The sequence below is a fragment of the Phoxinus phoxinus genome (assembly GCF_949152265.1).
Source record: "Phoxinus phoxinus genome assembly, chromosome: 5".
Classification (NCBI taxonomy): Eukaryota; Metazoa; Chordata; class Actinopteri; order Cypriniformes; family Leuciscidae; genus Phoxinus; species Phoxinus phoxinus.
Window position 1 is genome coordinate 13,681,269 of NC_136880.1, and position 25,800 is coordinate 13,707,068.

Genomic DNA, 25,800 nt, shown 5'->3' on the forward strand with positions numbered 1-25,800 from the left:
TGCTAGGGTGTATTGGGTGGTTGCTAGGGTGTTCTAGGTGGTTGCTAGGCGGTTGCTAGGTGGTTGCTTGGGTGTTCTGGGTGGTTGCTAGGCGGTTGCTAGATGGTTGCTAGAGTGTTCTAGCTGGTTGCTAGGCGGTTGCTAGGGTGTTCTGGGTGGTTGCTAGGCGGTTGCTAGGGTGTTCTGGGTGGTTGCTAGGTGGTTGCTAGGGTGTTCTGGGTGGTTGCTAGGTGGATGCTAGGCGGTTGCTAGGGTGTTCTGGGTGGTTGTTAGGCGGTTGCTAGGGTGGTCTGGGTGGTTGCTAGGGTGTTCTGGGTTGTTGCTAGGCGGTTGCTAGGTGGTTGCTAGGCGGTTGCTAGGGTGTTCTGGGTGGTTGCTAGGTGGTTGCTAGGGCATTCTGGGTAGTTGCTATGGTGTTACTAGGTGGTTGGTAGTTGTCACAGATGGTTACTATGGAGTTTGTAGCATTTTATTGGCATGATTTAGCACTTAGCTAATCAAAATTAGCATGTAGCTATTCACTGCTAGCATGTGTAGCATGTAGCAAGTCCTGTTTGCTAGCATGAGTCAAAAGAGCCAACCCCCATCTCTATCCGATGTTCTGATGCAGAGATATACGTCTTGCAAAACGGTTGCTAGGGTAATCTGTTTGGTTGCTAGGGAGTGGCTTGGCAGCTACCAATCATGAAGCTCCAAAGTCAGTGTGAATGTATAAACCAACCCCCATCTCTATACGATGTTTTGATGCAGAGATATAGGTCTTGCAAAATGGTTGCTAGGGTACTCTGTTTTGTTGCTAGGGAGTCGCTTGGCAGCTGCCAATCATGAAACTCCAAAGGCTGCTTGTCAGTATGAATGATATAAACCAACTCCCATGCCTCTGTGACATTCAGAATGGAAGATATCCCTCTTTGGATTTTGGTTGCTAAGGTGCTCGACAATGGTTGCTAGGGAGGGGCTAGGATGTGTTGAGGTGATTGGGGATTGGCTGTTTGCTGCCCCGAGTCAAACGAGCCCACCCTCATGTTTCTATGACACTTATATCCTGAGATATCCCTTTGATGTCTTTCAATGGAAGTCTATGGAGCTTGTTGCTAAGGAGCTCTAAATGGTTGCTAGGGCGTGGTTTGAAAGCTTCACAATGATCCTGAGAGACTGATTGGTCGTCTGAGTAAAATGAGCACGCCCCCTTGTCTCTATGACACTGTGATCCAGAGTTATGCTCAATACAAATGCGGTTTCTATGGTGTAGGACAGCCCCCATAGTACGTGAATGGGGCAACTTTGGGCCGGTCCTGCCCCCCAGGGGTGCAACTTTTACCCCATTGTGTGGTATGTTGTTACAGAGCCTAACAGCCTCTTCAAATGTGATCCAGAGTTATGTTCAATAGAATATCGCTTACTATGGTGTAGGACAGCCCATTTCATGGGCTGTCCTACACCATAGTACTTTATTGGGGCAACTTTGGGCCCCTCCTACCCCCCAAGGGTGCAACTTTTATCCCATTGTGTGGTATGTTCTTACAGAGCCTGCCAGTCTCTTTAAATGTACCAAATTACACGTTTCTGCGACATCCTTGCTCTGAGCTATGAGTCTGTGAATTTTGGTTGCTAAGGTGCTCGACAATGGTTGCTAGGGAGAGGCTAGGAAGTGTTGATGTGATTCATGATTGGCTGTTTGCTGCCCTGAGTCAAACGAGACCACCCTCATGTTTCTATGACTCTTCTATCCAGAGATATCCATTTGATCTCTTTCAATGGAAGTCTATGGAACTTGTTGCTAAGGTGCTCTAAATGGTTGCTAGGGGCGTGGCCTGATAGCTTCACAATGATCCTGAGAGACTGATTGGTCGTCTGAGTAAAATGAGCCCGCCCCCTTGTCTCTATGACACTGTGATCCAGAGTTATGTTCAATACAAAATCGCTTTCTCTCTCTCTCTCTCTCTCTCCATTTCATGGGCCGTCCTACACCATGTTAAGTCAATAGGAAAAGTTTGGGCCGCTCCTGCCCCCCAGGGGTGCAACTTTTACCCCATTGTGAGGTATTTTCTTACAGAGCCTGCCAGCCTCTCCAAATGTGGTAAATTTCACATTTCTACGAAATCCTCGCTCTGAGCCATGACTCGTCAAAGTTTGACGTAATGTTAAGTCTATGGGATTTTTCGTCGACTTTTTCGCCCCTGGGGCGAACACCGCACCCCCGATCGCTTATAAAAGTCATAGCACACCATTCCCGAATAGGCCGCACGTTTTGACACCTCATTCATGGGTCTGTGACAAAAACTGCGGGAGGAGTAGCGCGTCAAAAAAGCGGCGGAATAAAAAGAAGTAAAATAATAAGTATGAGCAATAACACTAATGTTGCTTTGCCATAGGCAAGCACCATTAATAATAAGTATGAGCAATAACACTAATGTTGCTTTGCCTATAGGCAAGCACCATTAACTAGATTAAAAAGTTCGTTGAAACAAACTTTAAGTTGGCTTGTGAAAGTTTGGACCAGATAGTTTGAAAAAGTTTAAAGTAGTTTGAAGTTTAAATTAGTTTAAAGTTTAAAGTAGTTTGAAGTTTAAATTAGTGTAAAGTTTAAAATAGTTTAAAGTTTAAAGTAGTTTAAAGTTTAAATTAGTTTACAGTTAAAAATAGTTTAAACTTTAAAGTAGTTTGAAGTTTAAATTAGTTTAAAGTAGTTTAAAGTTTAAAGTAGTTTACAGTTAAAAATAGTTTAAAGTAGATTAAAGTTTAAATTAGTTTGAAGTTTAAATTAGTTTAAAGTATAGTTTGAAGTAGTTTAAAGTTACTAGGGTGTTTCTAGAGGGTTGCTAAGGTGTTCTGAGTGGTTGCTAGGCGGTTGCTAGGGTATTTTGGGTGGTTGCTAGGGTGTTATGGATGGTTGCTATGGTGTTGCTAGGGAGTTCTGATGTATTTTGGGTGGTTGCTAGGGAGTTCTAAGGTGTTTTGGGTGGTTGCTAGGGTGTTGCTAGGGAGTTCTAAGGTGTTTTGGGTGGTTGCTAGGGTGTTGCTAGGGAGTTCTGAGGTATTTTGGGTGGTTGCTAGGGTGTTGCTAGGGAGTTCTAAGGTGTTTTGGGTGGTTGCTATGGTGTTGCTAGGGAGTTCTTAGGTATTTTGGGTGGTTGCTATGGTGTTGCTAGGGAGTTATGAGGTATTTTGGGTGGTTGCTAGGGTGTTATGGGTGGTTGCTAGGGTGTTCTAAGGTGTTTTGGGTGGTTGCTATGGTGTTGCTAGGGTGTTCTAAGGTATTTTGGGTGGTTGCTAGGGTGTTATAGGTGGTTGCTATGGTGTTGCTAGGGAGTTCTAAGGTATTTTAGGCAGTTTCTAGGGTGTTATGGGTGGTTGCTATGGTGTTGCTAGGGTGTTATAACACACTAACTTGCTCTCTCACACACACACACTCAAGAGTTTTTGAGTTTAGAGTTTAGTGAATGCATGAGTTTATGAGTTTAAAGTTTAAAGTAGTTTGAAGTTTACATGAGTCTAAGAGTTCAGAGTTCAGTGTATATTAGCATCCTGGAGTTAGGGCTAAGGTGAGGCACAAGGCCTGCGGCCTTGTGCCTACGAGTGAGTTGTAGTTTGAAGTTTAAATTAGTTCAAAGTTTAAATTAGTTTGAAGTGGATAGATAGATGAGTTTACATGAGTCTAAGAGTTCAGAGTTTAGTGTATATTAGCATCCTGGAGTTAGGGCTAAGGTGAGGCACAAGGCCTGCGGTTTTTATTCATAAAAAGTTTAAATTAGTTTAAAGTTTAAATTAGTTTGTAGTTTAAAATAGTTTGAGGTGGATAGATAGATGAGTTTAATGAGTTTAAATGAGTCTCAATGGCTCATATAGTGTATAGAATGGCAGTTTGATTTAGTCTAGGCTTTCAAGGGATTTTGATTTGATTTTGCTATGGTGTTGCTAGGGAGTTGTTAGGTATTTTGGGTGGTTGCTAGGGAGTTCTAAGGTATTTTGAGTGGTTGCTATGGTGTTGCTAGGGAGTTCTGAGGTATTTTGGGTGGTTGCTAGGGTGTTATGGGTGGTTGCTAGGGTGTTCTAAGGTGTTTTGGGTGGTTGCTATGGTGTTGCTAGGGAGTTATGAGGTATTTTTGGTGGTTGCTATGGTGTTGCTAGGGAGTTCTAAGGTATTTTGGGTGGTTGCTAGGGTGTTATGGGTGGTTCCTAGGGTGTTTTAAGGTGTTTTGGGTGGTTGCTATGGTGTTGCTAGGGAGTTCTAAGGTATTTTGGTTGGTTGCTAGGGAGTTCTAAGGTGTTTTGAGTGGTTGTGTTATTAAATGAGTGCATTATAATGAGTGCACGAGGCCTGCGGCCTCGTGCCTATAGCCTATGGTTGCTAGGGTGCTGTAACTGGTTGCTATGGTGTTACTAGGTGGTTGGTAGTTTTCACAGATGGTTACTATGGGGTTAGGGCTAAGGTTAGGCACTCGGCCTGCGGCCTCGTGCCTACGAGTGAGTTTTTATAGAGTATTTAAAATCTCTATTCAACGAGTGCATTATAATGAGTGCTAGGTTGCTAGGGTGTTCAGGGCGGTCGCTAAGGTATTTTTGGTGGTTGCTATGGTGTTACTAGGTGGTTGGTAGTTTTCACAGATGGTTACTATGGGGTTAGGGCTAAGGTTAGGCACTCGGCCGCAGAGTATTTAAAATCTCTATTAAACGAGTGCATTATAATGAGTGCACGAGGCCTGCGGCCTCGTGCCTATGAGTGAGTTTTTATAGAGTATTTAAAATCTCTATTAAACGAGTGCATTATAATGAGTGCACGAGGCCTGCGGCCTCGTGCCTATAGCCTATGGTTGCTAGGGTGCTGTAACTGGTTGCTATGGTGTGGCTATGAAGATTTTAGGCCATTACTTATTGGCTGCTGGATAATATAAATCCTCTGAGGGAGAGAGAGGGGGAGACATGCAGGGGTGTCAGGCCCTTTGTGTCTGTGTGTGTGAAAAATGACAGTTGGGATTTGAATTTCTGAAAATTCCGCAATGTTAAGTCAATGGGACTTTTTTGGCCGCTTTTTCGTCCGCTGTGCGAACATCGTACACCCGATCGCTTAGAAAAGATATAGCACACCTCTCCTCAATGAGCCGGTCGATTTGACACCTCACCCAGGGGTCTGTGACAAACGGTGCGGGGCGAGTTTCGCGCCGAACTTTGTGTGGAAGAATAATAATAATAAAAAAAAAAATAATAAGTATGAGCAATAACACTAATGTTGCTTTGCCTATAGGCAAGCACCATTAATAAATAATAGTGTCTTAATATGTAACTAAATTACTGATCTTCTAAATAATAAAATCTTCAACATGATCAAGCCATCTTTTGCCTCCAATAAGAGATATTATGCAAGGTCAGCAATAGTACTCTGTGTGTTCTTTTAGAGAGATATTTTTACATTAGCCTACATGCAGTGTTCACTTTCATAAAGTAAAGCAATTCAGGCTTTAGACCAGCCATTTGGATAATAGGCCTACTTAATTTAATGCAGCAACAAATTATTTTACAGTGTACTAAGATAATTAAAAGCTAATTTACCAGTAATGAAGCTGTTGCTGCTACTGGTCCCTGCCGTGGGTCTAAGGAAGAGATGCCCCCCCACAATAGGGTCAATTCACATTCAACCCAAGGGCCAGCCCTTCTGTCGGGGAGTAAGTGACCACCACCTGTTTTTTTTATTAATTTTTATAGCCTTTTTCTTGGTTGCTGCACATGAACAACACATGCACATCATTTAACGGTGTATTTTTAAAAGAGACCAAGAACAGTATAAGTAGCTTAGTAAAGATTACCATTTTCACTTTTACTTGTTCCAATGTTCTAGTGGGTGGTGGCTCTGACATTACAATGAACAAAGTAATTATGAAATTAAATTAAAATACAAAAATGTATACTGTAACAAGTGATGGAAACATTAACATGGTCCCCACTATTGATTTGAATTTGTTTGCTACTATTTGCCAGCCCCATCCCCTGGCTTTTACAGACTTTGATGTGTTCCCTGGCGTTTTCATTAAACATTAAAATTCCGCATAAACTTCGACTACTAGCTTTTGCTCTGCTGCGGAGAAAAACTGTGCGTGCTCTTTGGCCACGGTGAGCAGCCAATAGCAGCGTTGCTGATCAATGTTTCTACTATCGATACATATCCCCTTTTAAACCAGCGCATGCACGCGCAATTATCTCAGATAACTCAATCCAGCTATACTAATCATAACCGGCAGGTGTGTTTGAAGAACCCAATTAGCCAGATCATGATTAGGCCGATTATATCATCTTGGATGTCTCGTTTGATCTCGGATGTTTTAAGCAACGTACGAAGAACGGACCCCTGGGTTACACATGTCTCAAATACAAGCCGGTGCAGTTCAGCGATTTGGGAAAATAGAAGTCTGGGCTATTATTTGAAGTTTTACTGTAGTTTAAATGTATTAACCTTAAAATATTAAGAAGTAAAATGCAACATACGCACTAATGCAGTAATATAAAAGCAAAACCATCATAAAAACCCTGACAAGTTTTTATCCTGCAGAATATCTTTACTTTTACTCTTGATACCTTAAAGAGATACTTCACCGATTAGCATTAAGCTTTGTAGAAAATCAGTAGAAAACCTGTAGTATTTTTGAATTACCATGCTTCCCTGCCTCATGTCCCCCTGAGACGAGAGATTTATGTATTTTTTGTCTAGAAAAAATCGTCCTATGATGAAAAAATCGTCATTTTTTTGGCCAGAGGCTAAAAACTACAGCCAGCTAGTTTCACATGTTTTCAACCCACCCATAGTTTGTGGGATCTCACTCACAGAATGTACAAACTGTGTCAGCCATCTTTTTTTTGGAGCTAAGCTAACAGGCTCTTGCTCTGTGGAGAAAGCCGAGTAGTAGGGGTGACCATACGTCCTCTTTTTCCCGGACATGTCCAGCCGGGACTGCCCGGGCTCTTCCTCCCGAACGCCAAGCAGGTCTTGCTTTACACCCTAAAATCCGGTGAGCAAATCCGATGCTCGTGGCCACCCGCACGAGCCGCAACAAAGCGAGGAACAGCCGCAGATGATGGAGGAACCAGAGGCGGCCGGAGCAGCCACTGCAGCAGAGGAACAAGACCCAGGAGGAAGAGCCCAGGCAGACTCGTCACGGAGATTTGAGATAAAACGGCGTCAGAGATAATGAAGGGCGGCATCCATCAAACTTTTTGACAGGTTTATGACCTGCCCATAAATACATTCAATTCCATAACCCCCTCCCTCCCACCTCCCACGGACCTCTTCCCTACAAACACCCCCAACCCTCCCCACTTCTGGACAAGTCAAGTCATCTTCATTTATATAGCGCTTTTAACAATGTAGATTGTTTCAAAGCAGCTTTACAGTGATAAACGGATAATTTAACAGAGATTGTTTTGGCTTTATAGCAGTTCTTGAATAAAGATATTTTCCATCTAAAGTAAGTTTTGATTGATTCACTTCCGTCGCAACGATCATTAGTTATTAAATTAGAGGCCGCTAAGACGACACCGTTCTCTCTACACAGACTTTAACCCTCTGGGGGACTAAAAACGCGCCCCCGCGTTTTGCTCGTGTTTTTTTTTAGCAATGCAAAATAAACTCAAAATGCTCTGTTAATTTTGATCTTTCATTTTCGTGTTATACATCAATCGATCCTATTCAGTTTCTATTTTTTTCTGTATACTCACAATAAAAATAAAGTGTTTTGCTTTTTGCCAAATAAAGAAAAATTAACAAGATTGCGAGTTCTGCTGTCTCTCTGTCAATGAACTCCAATTTGAAACGCGTTCAAAAATTATCTGTAACTCTGTGAAAATTCAGTCAAACAGGCAAACATACCCACGGGCATAAAGCTTGAGATCCCATCTTTCAAATGAAGTAATTTATATAAAAAACAAATATTCTCAGCTTCTGTAATCTGTATGAAAAGAGAGCGATTCCAGTCGAGCTGATTACAAGCTCATTAACTTTAATTCGTTCACGCCTACTCACGGAGCGCAGCGCACTATTCACAAGATAATGTGTTAAGCCATCTATGTAAAACAGGTAAACGCCCCCAAGCAAATGCATTAAACGCTTCAAGTTTCACCATTCAGTCACCTGCGCGTTGGGAAGATGGGACGATACAATAATATTCTTCTACTTTTTTAAAAGGAATGTAGCTTCATCACTACCTCCGCCTGCAACTCGGAGTGCGCTTAGAAACACAGTCTCTAATCAGAAAGAGTAAGTACATATTTACCCACTATTTTACAGATGTTAGTTCAATTTTGTTTATACTTAGTGTTAATACAATATGAGCCTGTATGACTTTATTATTTATTTTTGGAGATTGGATGATGATGTATATGTTTTGTGTTATCAGCATTGCTAAATGTCCATCAGTAGCACGCGTTTCCATTACATATTTGCGCAAATGTTTTGTGCTATTATCTAAATAACGATAAAAAACTATTGCAAAATGACGGCGTTTCCATTAACTGATGTTATGTGACTAAAACGTCCTTTTTTCTCTTGTGATAAGTCATTCCAAAAATCACGGCAACGGACGTTTTTTTTAAATAATATCACAGCCATCGCATTAGACATTATTATTATTATTAATGGAAAGAGACGTGGCGTGTTATCCAAGCATTCATGTCAGGGAAAGACCCTTATACTGCAAACGATATAAGGAGTTCCCTTTTGTTGTCACTTCGAGTTACGTCGAATGACGACGAATGGGGTTCGCTTAGAAGCCTATCCTCTTCGAACAGTAATAAAACGAGCCAATGGAAAGCAAATGCCATGGGTCTGCTGAATTTGCATAGCGTAACTCCGCCCCACAGTGTGGGTATATAAGGAAGTGAGCCGGCAACATGCAGATGTGTTTTCGCTTTCGGAGCCAAGTTTATTCTTCACTCCACAAGCCATCCTGAGTTTCATCTCTACATTCCTCTTCGAGACGAGCTTCCCTCCAGGTGTTGGTGTGACAGCGAGTTCCAGCGAGTGCACATTCCCTGCGATCTGAGCAGTGATCTGCCAGTGTGTGTGTGTGTTCTCTCCCTGGTCGCTTCACCGCCCTGCCCCGAGCGCTCGCGTCTGGACGATTGGTTTTTGGGGGCGGCTGCCGATTCACGTCGGTGTCCGACCCCAATGCCTTTCTTCCCGGATGTGCATGAGGAGGTCTCGAGGTCCTGGAAGGCACCCTTGTCTTCTCGTGATCGCTCGGCGACCTCCTCCGCCTTTCCTCCTCTTGATCAGGCGGCTGTTTACGGGTACACTGGGGTACCTATGGTTGAACGCTCTGTTGCGATGCAACTATGTCCTCAGAGCGCTTCTTCCCGTGGTGATCCTAAGCACCCCTCCAAGGCCTGTAGGTTTTCGTCGACCCTGGTGCCGAAGACCTATAGAGCTGCGGGGCAGGCAGCTGCCTCATTGCATGCCATGGCCACTCTGCAGGTCTACCAGGCCCAGATGCTCATGGACATGCACGAGGGGAGGACTGACCCAGGGCTCTTCAATGAGCTGCGTGCCGCCACTGACCTCGCTCTCCGGGCGACGAAAGTGACCGCACGCTCCCTGGGTCAGGTGATGTCCACTAGTGTGGTCCAGGAGAGACACCTCTGGCTCAACCTGGCCGATATGAGGGACGCTGAGCGGACTCGTCTGCTCGACGCCCCCATATCCCAGGCTGGCCTCTTCGGCGGAGCGGTTGAAGACTTCGCCCAACAGTTTTCAACTGCCCAGAAGCAGACTGAGGCTATCAACATATTCTGCCCCGACGGCCCGCTGCTGCCTCCACCCAGCCGTCGGCTCAGACGCCTCAGCCTGCTCGCCACCGAGGGCGCCCTCCCGCGGCTCCCGCCCCTCCCGCACGGCCCCAGCAGCAGCCTTCACCCGGGCCGCGTCGTGGAGGACGCCGCAGGCAGGCGCCACAGCCCTCTCCAGCCCCGCTAAACGCCAGGCCAAGCGGCGCTCTGAGACGGGCTGCTCAGAGATGGCAATCAGTTCTTCACAGGAGATGGTAGCAGGACCACTCCTTCCCCCGGTGGAGGGCCGGGGGAGAATCTTTTGTTCTCCAATCCCCGCTGCTCACCCACGGGTAGGCAGCACCCTAATGTGGTTAAAGAGAGAACTGATATCCCCATCTCTGAGCCCCCAGAAGGGAGTGACAGTGTGCGCCGCCCACGGGCCCCGCCGCTCTCATCCCCTTCTGTCGCCAGACCCCTGCCAGAGCACGCCCCCGTGGAACGCTGGTCCTTCCCTGGCCTCCTCTGGCAAGACGCGGTTAATGACCGTGCCCCCACACCTGGCCGCTATGCCACCCATGTCTGGGCCGGTCATTCCGCTTCGCTGCACCCCCGGGGGGACGTCTGTCGTTCGCATGACCCCGCTGGCACAGTCCTTGGGAGCCTGGTTAGAGCTTCCCAACCTGTCCCGTTGGCTCGCGCGGACCATCAGGCTCGGCTATGCGATTCAGTTCGTGCGGTCTCCTCCCCGCTTCAGGGGAGTCCGCTTCACTATGGTCGGTGGCAATGCCCCTGTCATGAGAGCGGAGGTCGCCACCCTGCTGGCGAAGGGTGCGATCGAGACTGTCCCTCCAGCCGCAATGAGGTCCGGCTTCTACACCCCTTACTTCATTGTCCCCAAGAAGACCGGTGGGTTACGGCCTATCCTGGATCTGCGCGTCTTGAACCGTTCCCTTCACAGGCTTCCGTTCAAGATGCTCACGGCCAAACGCATTTTCGAATGTGTGCAGCCACAGGATTGGTTTGCAGCGATCGACCTGAAGGACGCCTACTTTCATGTCTCCATTCTTCCTCGACACAGACCGTTCCTGCGGTTTGCTTTCGAGGGGCAGGCATACCAGTACGCGGTTCTCCTATTCGGCCTTCGGGTCAACTGGGAGAAGAGCAAACTTTGCCCTGTGCAGAGGATCTCTTTTCTCGGTATGGAAATCGACTCGGTCGCCATGTGCGCGCAGCTTACGAGCGAGCGCGCGCAGTCACTGCTGACTTGCCTGAGACAAATCGAGGGCAAGAGTGCGGTTCCACTGAAACTTTTTCAGAGGCTCCTGGGGCATATGGCATCTGCAGCCGCGGTAACGCCGCTCGGATTACTTCATATGAGACCGCTTCAGCACTGGCTTCACGATCGAGTCCCGAGGTGGGCATGGCACCAGGGCAAGCTCCGAGTACCAGTTACTCCGACCTGCCGTCAGACCTTCTCCCCGTGGACGAACCTCAGCTTTCTACGGGCCGGAGTGCCCTTAGAACGAATTTCCAGGCATGTTGTTGTGTCAACGGATGCCTCCTCCACGGGCTGGTGTGCCATGTGCAATGGACATGCTGCCGCGGGCTCCTGGACAGGTCCCCACTGCCTATGGCATGTCAATTGCCTCGAGTTGCTGGCAGTACGTCTCGCTCTGCACCGCTTCCGGGTACTGCTCAAGAACCAGCACGTACTAGTCCGCTCAGATAATACCGCGACAGTAGCGTACATCAACCGACAAGGTGGTCTACGCTCCCGCCGTATGTCGCAACTCGCCCGCCACCTCCTCATATGGAGTCAGAAGCATCTGAGGTCGCTTCGAGCCATTTATATTCCGGGAGACCTGAACTGTGCAGCCGACGAGCTCTCACGGCTTCAGCCTCTTCCGGGAGAATGGAGACTCCATCCCCAGGCGGTCCAGCTGATTTGGGATCAGTTCGGGGACGCACAGGTAGACCTGTTTGCCTCCCACGACTCGTCCCACTGCGCCCAGTTTTACTCCCTGACCGAGGGCACGCTCGGCACGGATGCTCTGGTGCACAGCTGGCCCCGGGGCCTCCGCAAGTATGCGTTTCCCCCAGTGAGCCTTCTTGCACAGACCCTGTGCAAGATCAGGGAGGACGAGGAGCAGGTCATATTGGTTGCGCCGCACTGGCCCACCCGAACCTGGTTCTCCGAACTTGTACTCCTCGCGACAGCACCTCCCTGGCCAATTCCTCTGAGGAAGGACCTCCTTTCTCAGGGACGGGGCACCCTTTGGCACCCTCGTCCCGATCTTTGGAACCTCCACGTGTGGCTCCTGGACGGGACGAGGCAGGTTTGAGTACCCTACCACCAGCGGTGGTGGCTACCATCACTTCCGCTAGAGCGTCGTCCACTAGACATGCCTACGCGTTGAAGTGGAACCTCTTCGTCTCTTGGTGCTATTCTCACTCAGAAGACCCCAGATCATGCCCGGTCAGTGTCGTGCTTTCCTTCCTGCAGGATGGGTTGGAGCGAAGGCTGTCTCCCTCCACCCTGAAAGTATATGTTGCCGCTATCGCCGCACATCACGATGCAGTTGATGGTAAGTCCGTGGGAAAGCACGACCTGGTCATCAGGTTCCTGAGAGGAGCGAGGAGACTACAGCCTCCTCGCCCTCCTCTCGTTCCCTCTTGGGACCTCTCAGTGGTACTAAATGCCCTGCAGAGTGCTCCCTTTGAGCCTCTGCAATCAGTGGAGCTTAAGTTCCTGTCAATTAAGACAGCGCTCCTGGTTGCTTTGGCCTCCATCAAGAGGGTAGGGGACCTGCACGCATTTTCTGTAGACGAAGCGTGCCTGGAATTCGGGCCGGCCTTTTCTCACGTGATCCTGAGACCCCGGCCTGGATATGTGCCCAAGGTTCCCACCACTCCCTTCCGGGACCAGGTGGTGAACCTGCAAGCGCTGCCCCTGGAGGAGGCAGACCAAGCCTTGGCATTGCTCTGTCCAGTACGCGCCCTCCGTGCTTACGTAGACAGAACGCAGTGTTTCAGGACCTCAGACCAGCTCTTTGTCTGTTATGGTGGGAAGCTGAAGGGAAAGGCTCTCTTCAAGCAAAGGTTGTCTCACTGGATAGTGGACGCCATTGCTTTGGCTTACCAGCAGCAAGGTCGACCGTGCCCCCTTGGTGTGACGGCCCACTCCACCCGGAGTGTGGCCTCCTCTTGGGCTCTAGCGCATGGCGCCTCGCTAACAGACATCTGCAGAGCTGCAGGCTGGGCGACACCCAACACATTCGCCAGATTCTATAATCTCCGAGTGGAGCCAGTGTCCTCCCGTGTACTCGCTTCAACCAGCCGGTGCTAGGACCCGCTCAGGTGTCTTCGCTTGCTCGCCATTCCACTCCACGGACTGGATACGTGCAATATTTCCTCAGGTGAGCCTGATAAGCCCTGAGTTCCTCCAGCGCTGTTGACGTCAACGCCATGCCTCCGGCAGCTTTCGCGTTGGCTAGGTGCCACCATGTGCATGGTTCCCCCTCTGGGCGACCCCCACGTGTGTATTTCCACTATAAGCCTCTCTCGAGCATGTGTCTTTCCCTTGGCAAGCCAGTCTGCCACCCCTGGGGTTGAAATACTCCACCCTACGGGCTGGACACCCCAGTGTTCTCCGTATGCACCCCCTTCCGGGTCATATGTGTGTTTTTTAAATCCCCCCCCCCCCCCCTTCGGGCGGGCACTGATTGCATATTTCCACTGTGATATGCTTCCCAGTGTACCTTGGTATTCCTGTGTTAAGTAGGAGTCCTTCGTCCGTGCTAGTCTCACGACAGGGAGCTCAGACTTACGCAGGGCACTGGAAGACAGCCGAGGTGGCGTGATTGGACTGGGAACCCCATTCGTCGTCATTCGACGTAACTCGAAGTGACAACGAAAGGGAACGTCTCGGTTACGGATGTAACCCTCGTTCCCTGAGTAGGGAACGGAGACGTTACGTCTTCCTGCCACTTCCGCTGTACCGCTGGAACAGCCTGAGTTCAGCTTGGCTCCTTCAGCGAAGAAACATATCTGCATGTTGCCGGCTCACTTCCTTATATACCCACACTGTGGGGCGGAGTTACGCTATGCAAATTCAGCAGACCCATGGCATTTGCTTGCCATTGGCTCGTTTTATTACTGTTCGAAGAGGATAGGCTTCTAAGCGAACCCCATTCGTCGTCATTCGACGTAACGTCTCCGTTCCCTACTCAGGGAACGAGGGTTACATCCGTAACCGAGACGTTTCTGGGTGTTTCGCCCTCATTTCTGCTCCGAGGTTTTGATTGTGCCATTTCTTTGAGGTTTAGAATCCAGTAGGCTATTCACTGTTTCTTTTATGAATGTATTAAAGAACTCTGTCTCGTATTCTGTCCAAACGATGCAGGCTACTTTTGTGTCCATTCGTTTTTCCTTTTTTAACCCGTAATTGAAAAATGAAAAATTAACGGTTGTTGTCTTTTTAAAACGCAAAGCTAAACACCAAAATTTTTATTTGAACTTGCTACAACAACTGCTGCGCAAAAAAGTACATATCAACGAATTGTCCGATTTTTGTTTAATGACTTTTTGCCCCTTTATTAAACATTTAAAATATTCACAAATTAAAATGGAAAACGATTTTACTGTTTTTTCTAAGGCCACATTAGAACCTGGAATTGATATTTTTCCCGCAGTGCTGAATGAGAAGAGCCATTAATATTATTAATAAACTATTGTTTTCTAAGTCGTCTAAAAACATCTCCATCTCCGCTGTTAAGCAGATGCGCTTTTAGAGAGAAATGCACCTTTCATACGCATTACATAATCAGAATGTATTAGTTTTCGATTCGAATTTGTTCGTTTTAAAGTGGACATTTCAAGCTTTAGCCTACAGTAGGTAGTCAACCAGAATGCCTATTACCGCCGCGCCAGCCACCGTGGCATAACTACCGCGGTAAAAATAATACAGTCGTATTTCAAAGTCATTCGCGAAATGACCGCCAGGTGGCGCAAAGGGACATTGTGCAAAACAGCAGCAATTGCCGTATTTTGAAATGTAAGTGGGGTTAATGTCAAGTAAGGATAAAATACTATTGAACATTTTTTTTAGGACAGAAAAATAGAATCATAATTTAAAAATAGAGACGAGAACAATGAATATAGCCTTTATTTCTTAATGTACGCCTATACGTCGGTGGGCGACATAAGCCTATTGCCCCCGTTGGGAGCAGCGTGATCAAAACAATAATACTAATAATAATAACAAAAATAACAAACAAAAATAAATTAGGTGCAATGAAGCTGATTATTTTTTTACTATTCTATTGAGGAATGAGACGAAGATGAAGAGCACTTCTCTGGAGAACACACACTGGAGAAACCGGGCGTTTCTCAGTGAGTAAATTCATGGCCAAGTGGTAGAACTTACGCATCGATCATTTGGATGACACTGGTTCGAATCCCGAACAAACATGGACTTTTGTACATTTTATATTAGCCTATTAATGCATGTCATAGCCTATTATTAATGCAGACAAACAAACAAACTAAATATTTTTTTATTTAGGATAGCCTTTTTTTGGGGGTTCCCTATAGCCTATAAAGAGTTTGTAAAAACATGGTTTTAAGCAAGGTGCGATTTGCCAGGGACGGGGATTTCCTTCTGGTCTAATCCCTGCTTCTGCTGAATTATTTTAACCCCCCTCCCTCCACAGTAATCAATGCTATAAATTACTTCACCAATAGACCATATGTTGAATTAGTGTTCCGCAGACGCAGTGGCACTTTCGTTTGGATTTATTTTTCTCATGTTCAGCTAAAAGAACTTTTAAATTTTTAGTCATAGAGATAAGAGTAGAGTAGCCTACATCGTTCAAAACTGTAAACTTTTATTCATATTAGGCTAACGACAAAAGTTTATCTGTCGTCTCCCAGCAAACATTTGGACATTCAATGACCGTTGAAACGACGTCAGTCGGAGACGTCCCGTCATGGTTGAAAAAAAGTTCCAAAATGAAAGTTGAACCGACGTCTTTGACGTCGTCTGGCCATGAATTCCACGTCTTTTCCGGCCGTAAATTCCACGTCTTTTTTGCGCGTCCCTGGACGTCAGAATTTGTCTTCTTCTGGATGTTTATAAGGTGTGTTTCTGCATAAGTGTAGGCATATAAGCCTGCATATAAAATAATAATACACCCATTGTGTTAAATCGTGACCAGCGATCTAGACGTTTACACATCTAAACTTGACAAAGGTTCTAAAAAGGTCCAAAATCGGTCCAGTCAGACCTAAACTTCTTAAGTTATAATCACGTGTAGATCAAACAACACTTTACTTATACATATAAGTACCTAATATAATGAACTGCATCTGAATATAGTTAAGGTTTGAGGCATGTAATTAAGCATAATTTCTTACAGTAACTACATGTAACAAGGACACTGTAAAATAAAGTGTTATCTTATTTTCATTTTAGTAGTTCATTACAAATGATCATAAAGATAACGGGATGAACTAAAAAGCCACAAAATTCCAAATCACATTTATTTATTTTGCGGATTATACAATACAGATTCACCTGGGAAACAGGAAAAACATGTTCATCACAAGCTCAATTCCATTAATTTAGTTCAGTTTAACAACACAAAATATCTCCCTTTATGTAGTATCTTTTTCACCAGAAAATTTATTTTTTATAACCCCCACCCCCAGCTCTTCCTGGAGCATGTTTCAAGTGTTCCGCCATAGCAGCATCAATTTCTGATTCAGTTGAATTTGGGCTCCACCTCTTCACAGCATCTGATGGAAGAGAATATTACAACAATAAAATGCTTTTATGGTCCTATAAAATATATATATATATATTATTTCATGAATAAAAATTTAAATCAAAATGTATGGTATAATAATGTCAATAAAAGATTAAATGCGTGCTAGATAAGTGAAAAAACAGCATTTGTCCACACACACACACACACACACACACACACACACACACACACACACACACACACACACACACACACACTTCAATACCACTGAAGTGCCCTTGAGAAAGACCCTTAACTACTGTAGGTGTGTAACTGAGAAAGTGAACTGAACATTTCTGATAAAGACAGGTGGGCTGTGATGTCCCCTGAATAGATAAAGGGTACCCAAAAAATGTACATCAATATACATGGAACAAGAGATTTTTTTAGATTGGCATATGCCCCAAATTACCTTTTAATTGCCATTTAAAGCCACCTAGGCGTGGCTTTAAATGGCTTCTTCTCAAGTTGGCCACCACCCCTCATGTTAAACTTAGCCATTAAAGTGCTTAGCCATTAAAGTGTTTTTAAAGTGTGACCTAAATGTGAAAACAATTGAAATAATGTGCTGGGGCGTCCTAAGGAGCTCGGGCGTCCTCTGGAGCTCGGGTGTCCGAAGGTGCTGGGGCCTCAATCCAGAATTTGGGACTTGAGACAATACTATATAGACATTAAAAACAAAAGGTGTTAAAAATAATAAGTTATTTAGGGTAAGAAAGGACACATTAAAGAATGAACAAACCATAACTGAACGATTACCAAAAAAAGTCCTCTTTAGGTGGATGACATTAAACAAGAAAACAATATGGCTTTTTCGGTTATCCCAGATGGACTGGAGAACGATTAATGAATTCTCTCTCTGAAAGATGGCTGTTTGTTATGTGACCTTGTTAGACAAATTGCACCTAGCATGTAATTTCATTAAGTACAATAAACATAAAAACATGCAAAAAAATAAATAATAATAATTATAGAAAAATATTAAAATAAATTACTTATTATGGGATATTAAGTTGACATTCAGGCAAAACACATCTGACTCATGGGATATATTTCTACCTCTAAATGAGAATAAAGTGAGGCAAAAGTGTATGCACTTTGGAGGCAAGCAATGTCTTTGTAAAAGTGGGAATGCATTCAGGGATGCACCAAAAAATAACAAAAAGCATTAGGATCAAACACACTATCTTGATACCGATGTTTACTCTCATATATAAAAGTCATTTTTGAAAGCATGATTCTTTGTCGTAGTATTAGGAAAAAAAAGGTCAAAAACTTACAACTTAATGTAGGGTAGTTAAAGTCAGGGGTTGGGCACGTTTCATCCAAGTGTGTTGGACAAAAAACTTGATCTTTAGTACAAACAAGGACATATGACAAATTATGACATGAACAAATGTGTAGACTGTTTAAGCCATATCTACACAATTCATATCTACAGTTTACCATACCTTTTGTATTGCTTGAAGAATGTGCTTTATCTTCATTAGCTTTGTGTTGACCTTGAACTGTAAATAAAATTAAATTGTAATGAATGATATTAAGCCCCCCAAATAACCAGTCCAATTTGTTTAAGTGTATTTTCAAACTGAGGCATTTACCTGGTTTGGGTTTTGGATTGTTATATTTTGGTGGAGGATCTGGGTAGGACACATCCCTTTTATCAGTTTGTTTATTTTTATTTGGATTAGGTTCTACTTTTCCTTTGTGCAAAACAAAAGCAAAGTAAGTTAATCCAACACTTATGCTGAGCTTTTAATACAGAACAGTATTAAACATTTTACTTCTGCAATGATTAGGCAATCACATCATTGTAATTCCATGTAAAAAAAACTTCTTCCTCTGAAAGCCCTCATTTTGAAGGGCTACAATTAAAATTCTACAAAGGGAATATTTATGATTAGGCTAAAGACGCATAATAACATAAAAGTTGGCAACTCACGTTTTTTGACTGCCAGGAGACTTTGACTGAGCTGTGTTGTCTCAATGTCAGTCACGTCACTGTCGTTTTCAAGGTCTAATTCTAAATAGAATAAAACAAATACATTTGTGACAGTTTTAGGTTCACATATGAAAAACAGTGCAAGATTGCATTAAAGGTGCTGTATGGAGTTTTCAGCCGCATCTAGCGGTGATGTTTCAGATTGCAACCAAACGTTTACAAGCGAGTGCTCGTGCTTTCTATTGTTTTTTATTATTGTGGAGTTTGTGTTGGAGTCTGTGTTGTGCTAGTCGTTTCCTAGTATTAGCAGACTCCATGTCATAAAGTTGCAGTGTCGTCGCTGTTGAGTGCAAAGTCAGTAGACGAGGCGAGAGGCGAGACGCTCGGGAGCGCGCATGCAGGTCTCAGTCACGTCACTGGATTTCGCGGCAAATCCGACCCGGAGCATCACATAGAAATAGGAATACTTGCATTCAGAGGTATTAGCAAAACCCGCAAAGTGGATCATTTTATTGTGAGATTACAACCCCTTCACACACAGGTAATAAAAAATGGATTCATTTTAGTAGAAAAACTCCATATAGCACCTTTAACAAATGTTAATTTAAAGCCGTTATTAAGAACCAAATAATAATGTACCATTAACAAAGTCATGGAAGACTTTCCTCTTTCTACTTCTTTTTGCTTTGCCCCGATTGTCCATTACCTAAAAGATAAAACAACAGGACAAGCTTAACTTTCAGGATACTAAATCCTGTCCATTTATTCCAACAGTGGGAAAGCAATTGGACATAATTGTGAATCAAACATGCTAGTGATTGTATATACAAAAGAATGTTGATTGTTGAATTACACCCAAGTCAGATCATGTTGACCACGGTTAACCACAAGATTAAAACCATCAGGTGGATTTAATGTTATCGCTAATTAGTGTGTTAGGTGCTTTTCCCAACCTTACTAAAGTAACAGTGCAAATATATACAAAAAAATAATAATTATTACCAAGTCTAGTCATGTTGGTGCAGCAGAGGGAATATAGCGTAACCCTGTTTGTAAGGAAGACACAGCCTTTTTGTAGACACTTTCTCTGTTTGTCAGTATTCGCTTTGCCATTGTCAAGTCACTGCTGACAAACATTATGTTGAAGAGCTTTGAGTTGCATGGCTTTTCAAAGACCCTCTCACAGTCAGTTTCCCTAAACACATCCATCCTTAGTGTTCCATCGCTTCGTTTCTCCTGGATAAATCCCACTGCATTATCGATCAGGAACACACAGTTGTCAGGCATCTTCGCTGTTAGCTTGCTTGTCTTTTGGGATTGTCTGGCATGTCTTTCAGTACATTGTCTTTCAGCAAGTCTGTTTGTGACTTGCACTAGAGGTTGTTTGCCACTTCTCACCATTTTTTTGATAACCTGTAAGTGGCTCTCAAACGGAAAACACGAAATAGCGTTCAAAGAGCTGTGGAAGTTTGCAGCATCATCTGATAAGTGTTTGATGGAATGAATGTTGTATGTTGGAAAGGTGGGTCCATAAAAATCCACAGAGCCATCCACAAAGTGCTCCAGAATGTTGTGCGCGTATCCTAGATAAGACTCTCTTTTCTCATCAGCTTCATCCAAAAGAATTCTCATACCAACACTCAGACAAAGAAAGTGGTGATACTGATCATTAGGAAGCACATCCTTCAAGATTAATGGTCCTGTGTAGAGCATGAACTGACGTAGCTCAGTAGCTTTCCACCGATCCAAGGCCCCGTTTACACGATGGGAAAACGCAGATATTTCTCTGCGTTTTGGCCTGTCATTTACACGAAAACGCCGTTTTTATCCCAGAAAACGATTATTTCTAAAAACTCCGGCCAAAGTGGAGATTTCTGAAAACGCCGTTTATATGTTGTCGTGTCAACTGGGAGAAACGGGGTTTTAGGTTCTCTCTTGTCGATTCTGAGGATTCTGATTGGCTTGCATGGCTTTATCCTTCTCCCTACACTGCCGCCCATAGGTTTAGCATAGTTATAAAGGCGCTCGACGGCGTATTTATGCGGGTTGTGTGCACGATGTTATTATTGAAAACGGAGGGGAAGAAATATTAGTTTCTCTAAATACCTGGCTATGTGTAAATGTGGCCCAAGTCTTCCATGCTTCTTGGCTGCCTTGCAAACTGTGCAGGCAAAGCTCGTTTCAACTGACTACAGTTCATTTGTACTTGCTCTCTCTGAGCTTTACAGATAACTGGCCCACGCCACAAGTATGTCAGAAAGCCTTTTCGTGGCTCCAAGACATACTAGGTGCATGTAGTCAAGGGGGAACTGTTTCACACACAAAATACCAGCTCTAACAAGAGGTGATATTTGTTTTTGATGGTCAGGGTATCCAACTCGATTGAACACCTCATCTGTTCTTCCTTCAGAAGGACCCTTTGTCAAGTAAACTATCCTATTTTCGACCATTTGTGCTACTGCAACACATCGCTCACATCCATGCAGACTATTGTGACTTTTTATAGATTTTAGAAATGACCGGGCTTGTGCATCACAGATGATCGCCTTCACTGTAACCCTGTGAACTAAATTCTGGAATGAAACTCCATTTTGAATGAGCGGTTGCAACTCCTCCAAGAAATCTTGTAAAAACTCCTCAACAGGGTAAGGCTTGCTGGACCCATAATACAGAGCTACAACAAATGGCTGAAAATTCGGAATTTGACCAAGAATGGGCCAGAAACTCGATTATCATTTTACTCGATTTAAACAATTGCACGCCATCCACGTTAAAGGACAGTTCAACCTGCTCTGGCAGTGTCTCTTTTGAAATGTGTTCAAGAAGGTAACGCTCAATACCATAATAGATATACTGTCCATTGCATTTATTTTGAACTGGCACTCCTTGGGGAGTATCAAAAAGGCTTCTAGCATCTTTGGGAAGTCTATGGCCATGGCGCCTGAGCACACAAAGAAGCTCATTTAGTGCCTTGTGGGTTTGGTTTGTAGCAGTAGCCCAATTAGCCAAGTCTACGTGGAGAGAAGGCGTTTCATCAGTTGAATGTGAAGTCTCATCCAACTGCTCAGAATCTGTTTCAGTATCTGTGTCATAATTGTGTTCTTCATCTGTATCACCCCTAATGAACACTGCTACTGTGCTGACAGAAGAACTACAGCCCTCCATAGTAGGTAAATCATCATATGTTGATCCCTCTGTGAGTGGATTGCCCTCCCCCGCCAAGGCTGGCTCCACTGACCCCTCGTATTCAGAGCTGCTACCATGTTCCACTAAGCCATCAACCCTTGCCCTTCGTCGTCTCCACTTCTTTTGGTATTCAGACGACATGTTTAGCAATTTTAAAATTACAAAATATTTTTAACGGAGTTATTGAGAACATACATGTCCAAATCCAGCTAAACATTTCATTCTAATAAAAATAATAATACATTTTATTTGTATCGCACTTTACATTAGCAATCTCACAGTGCTACAGAGCAGATAGTAAAAAAAATCAATATACAATTCTTATTCAGATCATTTACTTTCTGAAAGAAACTCTCAAAAGGCTACATTAATAAGTCACAAAAAATAACTTTGACTATATCATTAAACATACTTTATACTATGGTATACCGTTGTATAAGTAAAACTAAAAGTAACTTTTAGCCTACTAACGTTAGCTAATTTTAACCAAACTCTGTACATTTCAGTTGACAATGTGGACATCATTTATTTCGGTTCATTCATGTCAAACAAGTAAAACTCAAGCACGTAAATCTAATAATACAAAATGTGTTTACCCAACAATAGATTTTTAATAATCTCGATACAACTCAATTCCTCCTCTCCTTGTGGTTGTTCCAAGTGCTAAAGTTCCGGAGTCTATGGGGAGAACGCGTTAACATCTCGTGAGATAATCTATTTTAGCCAAACTCAGTACATTTCAGTTGACAATGTGGGCATCATTTATTTCGGTTCATTCATGTCTAACAAGTAAAACTCAAGCACGTAAATCTAATAATACGAAATGTACTTACCCAACAGTAGATTTTTTATAATATCGATACAACGCAATTCCTCCTCTCCTTATGGTGGATCAATGTTCAAGTTCCGGGTTCCGGAGATGAGGAGAACGTGTTAACATCACATGAGATAATCTGTCCTATCGCGGGATTTTGTAATATTGCGAGATTACTACATCTTGGCAGCAGTTTCCAACCAGAGCCCATCTACTGGTGACCGGATATATTTCTGTTTTACATGTATATGCATACATTCCATCAAAAAAATAACAACGAATACATCAGGTACAACAGGTTAAAATAATGACTAAAATGCAGTGGCTTTGGAATCACGTAACCACACTGGGCACTGTATAATTATTTAAACAAGAAAAAGTAAATATATGTACTTTGTATAAAAAAAAGTGTATTTCATAAAGATAATTCATGTTTTTTTCTGTTTTGCTTGACTACGTGTAAAAGACGTCTGTGGACGACTATTCACAGCCTTGATCAAGACGTGCAAAGGACGTCAGTGGACGTCTTCACAACCTCTTAAAAACTTGGCAAATTAAATTAATTATTGCAGTATTAACCATGCAAGGATTAAGCGCAGCTTTATCACAATTGATTTAATAGAGGGTCATGATGGACTATAAATGGACGTGTAAAAGACGTCGCCAGCTGACGTCCTCTCACAACCGATACACCAGCCTGTTCTCACCCAAATGCGTCTCTATAGCACGCAGTGTGTTTATCGTGCAATTTATACGCGAAAATGAGTTTTTACGTGGATATGATACGCAGTTTTGCGCGTGCATATGATACGCACTTAATTTCGTGATATACACACGCACCCCACACCACTAATCCTACCCAAGCGTATAATACACACGCACCCTACCCAACCCTAAACCCAACCATGTGCTATCCATGCGTATACTATGCACGTAAAAACTCATTTTCGCGTATATATTACACGATAAACACACTGCGTGCTATATAGACGCATTTGGTGAGATCGGGTTGGATACACAACACGGTATATATTGAACTACACGTAGCTAAAAGTCAAAATAACAATTATACATGCAACCCCAGAGAACTGTAGACATGTACAAATGTATCAGAAGGCATTTTTAGGAAATGTTCTGTGATACATATTTTTACCGATTTATGCCGTCCTACTGCGACTATTTTTGGCCAGGGACATGACTGCCGTCGGACCAATGTTTGCTGGGCTCTGTCTCCGGGAGCTGTGCGTCACAAAAATGAACAGAAAGCCACTTTCCTCCGCTCAGTCACGATAATAAATCGGCTATGTCTAAAGCCTTTAAATGTCTAAATATTTAATACATGTTATCTGATTAGGTAATCCGTATGAAACCGAGATGTGCAGAGGATCTACTCAGACATGTTTAGCTATCATGTGAGCGCTTCCCAATGAGGAACAGACAAGGGTGAAAATCTCGCTATTTGTCGAAATGTTGCGATATTGTTTCATTTAAGTTCATCATTATTCTATAAATGTTATTTAGTTTAGCAGCAGCACCACGAAGCACTGTGGTTCCAGATATAAACAAAATAATAATAATTCACAAATCGCGCAGCTGGTTGTAAGGATCCAAAGATCCCCGTGGAATTTAACATTGAGTTGAACATTTTGTTCATGACAACAAATGAACATGCATTTGAAGATTGTATTTAGTTTTGCTTGGAAAAATGCCCAAACCGAGGTAGCGTTTTATTTCTTCAATTATTGAAATAATGAAATGTTTAGTAATAAACTTTTATGACAGAAATATATGTAGCCTAAATAATTCAATTCTTTCATTATCAACACTTAAATAGCCTAATGCTAATGTCTAGAATTAAGTGTGAATTGTGACTTCTCTTTGTTTTAAGTCGGTCTCAAACTCAGATAGCCTGTGGGGGGTTGGGGGTTCAGGAGGTGTTAAATGTTCCGTCTTTCATATGGAGAGTGAGCCTGATGACCAGGCAAAGGCAAAATACTTTTAAAGATAAATCTCTCGATGTGTCCATGTCCAAATGTAGGCCCTATATCCTATTAAATTGTATTAAATCCTATAAGAATATATTGTAGTTGTATGTATTGTATTTAAAGGTTTTTCACACACAATTTCAGTTGAACTGTTCAACCCATTTGTTTCAACTGGTTTTGTAGAGTTTTAAAATGTTTGAGCAGTGTGTTTGTCTACAATCTGGCATTATCTAAACATGAACTATTGACGAAATGCGTTCTTGCCAACTAAACGAATGCGATGAGCAGCAGATGCAGAGCGCTTTTATTACATATTACATGCGCTTCTTGAGGCACACGCGCGCGATCTCTTGCTCTCTCTCCCTCTCTGTCGTGCACTCGCTGCGCGGTTTGGAGCGCTCGGTCTCGCGGGCGCGCTCGCAATTATTTAGCTGCATTTTCTTTGGCAATACAAATTTAAAATGTCGCAAGAATAAGATTCTGTGTTTCTTACTTAGGAAATAAACTCTAACTCGATGCAACCGTTTTAAATAAATAAACTGCCCCTACACTTAATTTATACCTTGAAATGTCCAGGATCTGACAAAACAATAATTTAGCAGATTAAAGACTAGCTTCATCATTTTCATTTTCTGACACGATCGGCTGACAATCTTCCTTCATCAGTTTTGTCGTCTGTGCAGCGGCTTTTAAAGTATTACTCTGGTTGAGTACCAACTGTATATAGGCTATATTTTGTTTCAGTTCTCGCGCTCCAGTTATCGGAGATCATGAAAGCGCACCTGATTGTTTTATTTTATTTTACAAAAGCACAACGTTTTCTTGCTATTGTGAGTTTACACAAATAAAAGTAGTTGCGAATAATGTATTATTATTTTCTGTATGACCAGAAACTATAGAGTATTTTAAGTTGTTTCCACTGTTTATAGGAAAATGCAAGTGTTCGCGTCCGTGCCTCCGTGCCATGCAGTGCGCGCTCCACACTCAGTGCCGCTCCCACCACACGCATCACGCACTGTGCGTAGGGCACCGAGAGCTGAGGGGGCACCAAAAAAATAGCCTCCCGGAAGTTCCGGGAGTCTCCCACATATTAATAGCGGCTCACTGATGCCTGCAAATTAGTTAAAATCTCCGGAATCTAGAGCGAGCGCGCCCGCGAGACAGAGACTGTGCTCCAAACCGCGTAGCGCCTGCACGGCAGAGAGGGAGAGAGACCGCGCGCGTGTGCCTCATGCATATCATCCCCCCCGCCGCCGAAGTTTCTCGGGGTAGAGGGCATCATAAAGTAATTATGCAATTATGCTTAGGGCACCA

The 25,800-nt window shown here is 43.6% G+C and overlaps 1 protein-coding gene across 2 annotated transcripts; it reads right to left on the reverse strand.

Moving 5' to 3' along the window:
* Positions 1-17,021: 17,021 nt before the first annotated feature.
* LOC306999039 (uncharacterized protein) lies at positions 17,022-22,362 on the reverse strand. Of its 2 annotated transcripts, none has more exons than XM_079613434.1 (7): positions 22,284-22,362; positions 19,141-19,207; positions 18,502-18,582; positions 18,161-18,262; positions 18,011-18,067; positions 17,840-17,911; positions 17,022-17,219 (listed from the first exon to the last, which is right to left on the reverse strand). In XM_079613434.1, exons 2-7 carry the CDS (start codon positions 19,202-19,204, stop codon positions 17,053-17,055), a joined length of 543 nt encoding a protein of 180 aa, XP_079469560.1. In that variant the 5' UTR covers positions 19,205-19,207; positions 22,284-22,362; the 3' UTR covers positions 17,022-17,052. The 2 variants fall into 2 exon arrangements, with proteins under 2 accessions (XP_079469560.1, XP_079469561.1); XM_079613435.1 differs by lacking the exon at positions 22,284-22,362 and adding an exon at positions 19,504-19,613.
* Between the last annotated feature and the right edge of the window lie 3,438 nt (positions 22,363-25,800).